The sequence below is a fragment of the Coregonus lavaretus genome (assembly GCF_964263955.1).
Source record: "Coregonus lavaretus genome assembly, contig: HAP1_SCAFFOLD_251, whole genome shotgun sequence".
In the NCBI taxonomy this organism is placed as follows: Eukaryota; Metazoa; Chordata; class Actinopteri; order Salmoniformes; family Salmonidae; genus Coregonus; species Coregonus lavaretus.
This window is the reverse complement of record NW_028166533.1, coordinates 269,137-274,136: the sequence shown is the minus strand read 5'-3', so window position 1 is coordinate 274,136 and position 5,000 is coordinate 269,137. Positions and strand designations below refer to the sequence as shown.

Genomic DNA, 5,000 nt, shown 5'->3' with positions numbered 1-5,000 from the left:
GCTGTCTTTAGGGTGAGTGTGTGTGTGGTAGCTGTCTTTAGGGTGACTGTGTGTAGTAGCTGTCTAGGGTGAGTGTGTGTAGTAGCTGTCTTTAGGGTGAGTGTGTGTAGTAGCTGTCTTTAGGGTGAGTGTGTGTAGTAGCTGTCTTTAGGGTGAGTGTGTGTAGTAGCTGTCTTTAGGGTGAGTGTGTATGGTAGCTGTCTTTAGGGTGAGTGTGTGTAGTAGCTATCTTTAGGGTGAGTGTGTATGGTAGCTGTCTTTAGGTTGAGTGTGTGTGGTCGCTGTCTTTAGGGTGAGTGTGTGTGTGGTAGCTGTCTTTAGGGTGACTGTGTGTAGTAGCTGTCTAGGGTGAGTGTGTGTAGTAGCTGTCTTTAGGGTGAGTGTGTGTAGTAGCTGTCTTTAGGGTGAGTGTGTGTAGTAGCTGTCTTTAGGGTGAGTGTGTGTAGTAGCTGTCTTTAGGGTGAGTGTGTGTAGTAGCTGTCTTTAGGGTGAGTGTGTATGGTAGCTGTCTTTAGGGTGAGTGTGTGTAGTAGCTATCTTTAGGGTGAGTGTGTATGGTAGCTGTCTTTAGGTTGAGTGTGTGTGGTCGCTGTCTTTAGGGTGAGTGTGTGTAGTAGCTGTCTTTAGGGTGAATGTGTATGGTAGCTGTCTTTAGGTTGAGTGTGTGTGGTCGCTGTCTTTAGGGTGAGTGTGTATGGTAGCTGTCTTTAGGGTGAGTGTGTGTGGTCGCTTTCTTTAGGGTGAGTGTGTGTGGTCGCTGTCTTTAGGGTGAGTGTGTGTAGTAGCTGTCTTTAGGGTGAGACAATATAATATATATTTGTCAGGAGGGAGAAATACACTACATGGCCTTCAAACACTACATGTGTTTCATTAGTGGATTCAGCTATTTCAGCCACAACCGTTGCTGTCAGGTGTATAAAATTGAGCACACCGCCATGCAATCTCCATAGACAAACATTGGCAGTCGAATGGCCCGTACTGAAGAGCTTAGTGACTTTCAATGTGGCAGCGACATAGAATGCCACCTTTCCAACAAGTCAGTTCGTCAAATTTCGTCAAAGCCTAAGATCACCATGCGCAATGCCAAGCATCGGCTGGAGTGGTGTAAAGCTCGCCGCCATTGGACTCTGGAGCAGTGGAAACGTGTTCTCAGGAGTGAAGAATCACGGACGAATCTGGGTTTGGTGGATGCCAGGAGAACGCTACCTGCCCGAATGCAGAGTGCCAACTGTAAAGTTTGTTGGAGGAGGAATAATGGTCTGGGGCTGGGCTGGGGTTTTTCATGATTCGGTCTAGGCCCCTTAGTTCCAGTGAAGGGAAATCTTAACGTTACAGCATACAATGACATTCTAGACGGTTCTGTGCTTCCAACTTTGTGGCAACAGTTTGGGGAAGGCCCTTTCCTGTTTCAGCATGACAATGCCCCAGTGCACAAAGCAAGGTCCATACAGAAATGGTTTGTCGAGATCGGTGTGGAAGAACTTGACTATCCTGCACAGAACCCTGACCTCACTAATGCTGTTGTGGCTGAATGGAAGCAAGTCCCCAGCAGCAATGTTCCAACATCTAGTGGAAAGCCTTCCCAGAAGAGTGGAGGCTGTTATAGCATCAAAGGGTGGACCAACTCCATATTAATGGCCATGATTGCGGAATGAGACGTTCGACGAGTCAACAGAGGGTGACTTGGGAGAGAGAGGGGGAGAGAGAGGGGGAGAGAGAGAGGGGGAGAGAGAGGGGGAGAGAGAGGGGGAGAGAGAGGCGGCTGCAGCCAGAACAGGCCTGTACAGTTTTTAAACACTGTATCAACAGATCTACTCAGCTATGCCAGTAAAACGTCTAACCTCTAGTAAAATGCAAATATACTGTCCTAGTAATTTGGGTACCTGAGGCTGAGTTACGCAGTTCTTCTCTCTGTCATAACATGCAAATAAATACACTACTGTTCCATGGCCTTGCCCAGGGGCATTCAAATGTTACCCTACGAGGTCTTGATTACTGCTGCTTTTTGTAACAACGACGCTGTGCGTCGAGAAGCAGGTGCAGGTGAAACGTTTAATAAAACAACAAACGTGAACCGAGACCAGCGTAACCGTGGCGATATAGCACGGACACGGAAACAATACCGACTGAGGAATGAACGTGAGGGAGGGACAGATAAAGGGGAGGTAATGAGGAAGGCAATGGAGTCCAGGTGTGAATCATAATGATCTGCAGGTGCGCGTAATGATGGAACGCCAGGTGTGCGTAATGATAAATCCCAGGACCGGCGGTTAGTATTCCGGAGACATCGTACGCCGGAGGGAGCAGGGTGTAGACTTGACAGCTTTTCTGTTCTACCTGATAATTATTGCACCCACCTGGTGTCCCAGGTCTAAATCAGTCCCTGGCTAGAGGGGGACTATGGAGAAAATGCGGTGGAACTGGCTCCTCCTTCGTGCTAAGTTCTGCAGCCATGCTAGCCTTTGTACAACACCATCTTCACGTAAATAAACGTTCTGCTAGTATAATGTACATTCTGTAATAACTGGAGAAGATCACACCGGTGTGATGATACACTGCACATAGGAACACAAGGGCCCATTTCAAGGTACGCCCAGTACTATGCTGGCTGTGTGTGTTTGTGTGTGTTGTGTGGTCTCACCTCTCTTATGGGGATGAAAGGATGGGAGGGGTGGAGGTATGGAGGGGTGGCATCTAGGGTTGGGCGGTATCCAGATTTCCATACCTTCATACCGTGCCTTTGCCGTCCCGGTATATACGGTATTACCGGTAGTGCACACAAGGGGCGCTATTTTTTTTTTCAAAGGAAGAAAATCCCCAAAAAACGTCACTTACCAGAATGCTACCAAAATGCTAACAATGCTAGGTAAATGCTAACAATGTTAGGTAAATGCTAACGAGCGCATGCCAACATTTACTACTAGGCCAGACAATCCAGCTCATAGTTATGCAAGTATCTCAAAACGCACGCTAACGTTAGTCACTTAGCTAACATTAGCAAGTTAGCAAAACCCAGATGGAGAGAATTTATTTGGCACATTTTAGATAGTTAACTTATTAGTTAGAATATATATAGCTGGCAAATATTAGTAGTGAATTTAATACAACTTGATCATTTCACTGAAGTTTCACTGCAGGAGTGACTCACCTCACAAAGCTCCCATTTAGCTCATTGTGCTTCTTTGTAAACAAACGCATGTGACTGGCTCAAACCGCTGTTTTGGGAAACTAGTACCGGTAAGCTTCATAATGAAAAAGCATCATAATGAAAAATTACCTAATGGGCGAAATAATGAACGCGATCTGCTTTATCTATTACCTAGTGCACAAGTTGACTGCAAGTATTTATTTAAAAAGTACTAATATTCAAAGGCCAAAAAACGTGACTTACCAGAATGCTAACAAAATGCTAACAAGTACTAAGGAATCCTCACAGAGAATGCTAACTAAATGCTAACGAGCGCATTGCAAACATTTTGTACAGTTTCTGACCTAAACTATACAAGTATACAAGTAACTCAAAAATGCTACACAGTTTGCTGCATGCACAAAACTAATATTAGCCAGCAAGGCTCTTGATCCAGTAGGGGATTCTCTGCTGTTACCAAGCGAATGCTTGAATTTGGAAGAAGCTAACCACTTAGCTATATAGCTAACTAGCTACTAAATGAGTAAACCAAATGCACAACTACAGAGCATTTAATACATTCTAGACCGTTAACTTAATAGCTGGCAAACATATAGTTGTGAATTCCATACTGTAATTAGATAACCTGGCACATGCTGCACGACAGAGAGTGACTCACAAGGTTTCCGGTCTCTTGTCAATCGTGTGCTTGTAAATAAACACCACGTGACTGGGGACTACTGTAAGCTACATAATAATGTGACAGGTGAAATGAAGAACGCAATGTACCTTTATCTCCTAACGTATTGCAGAAGTTGACTGCAGGTATTTACTTAAAAAGTAGCTACAAATATTCAAATAGTTTCAACTGTGTTTTGACGGTATTGAAAAACAATCCTGTGGCTTTCCCCAAATACCCCGGTATACCGCCCAGCCTTGTGGCATCAGCCATTGTTGTTGAGAGTAATCAGTGCTCCAGCTAATGAAAGGATTTCTGTTGAGAGGATATATGGGGAATATTTTACATTTTAAATTTTTTAGTCATTTAGCAGGCGCTCTTATCCAGAGCGACTTACAGTTAGTGAGTGCGTACATTTTTCATACTGAATAGAGGGGAGTGTGTGGGTGCTTGTTTATTTGTGTGTGTGTATTCGCGTTCGTTTGCGTGCGTGTGTGTGTGTGTGTGCTCTCACCATTCCTGTGTTTCTTCTCCTTGCTAGGGCCCTTGCTGACGGCCAGGTAGACAGGAGTCTGTTTAGGAGGGATGGTGACCTTCTCTATGTGTTTCCTCCACTGGGTCTGGAAGTATTCATTCTTCTCCGTCTTCTTCTCTTTCTCTTGGTACACCTTTTCCTGGGGGACAGAAACGTTATTACAATGTTATTCCAAAGATATTCAAGCATTATTCTAGAGTTAAAAGCCTACTGCTTTTCCTGAAGAAAACATCGTATTACAATAAGCTCCTTTCTGTTGGGTTTTTCCTTGTATCTTGTTGCTATGTGTGTTGCTATTGAATGACCAGAGCTTTTCTTATCTTGTCCAGATTGAATTAGCAGCTCTTTGTCATGTCCTCCATTAGAAACTATTAGACAACAAAGGACGTAGCTACCAATATAATGTAGCTACCACTATAATATACTCCACGGTGTAGTGTGTTGAAAACGTACCCTGTACTCCACGGTGTAGTGTGATGAAAACGTACCCTGTACTCCACGGTGTAGTGTGATGAAAACGTACCCTGTACTCCATGGTGTAGTGTGATGAAAACGTACCCTGTACTCCACGGTGTAGTGTGATGAAAACGTACCCTGTACTCCACGGTGTAGTGTGATGAAAACGTACCCTGTACTCCACGGTGTAGTGTGATGAAAAC

The 5,000-nt window shown here is 44.5% G+C and overlaps 1 protein-coding gene across 1 annotated transcript in view; it reads right to left on the bottom strand.

Moving 5' to 3' along the window:
• LOC311114587 (hormonally up-regulated neu tumor-associated kinase homolog A-like) overlaps positions 1-5,000 on the bottom strand; it is a 26,032-nt gene that overhangs the window by 4,920 nt on the left and 16,112 nt on the right. Inside the window, exon 9 of the mRNA XM_084189827.1 lies at positions 4,321-4,480. Within this exon, the coding sequence (XP_084045953.1) occupies positions 4,321-4,480 (160 nt within the window). The remainder of the gene's footprint in view (positions 1-4,320; positions 4,481-5,000) is intronic.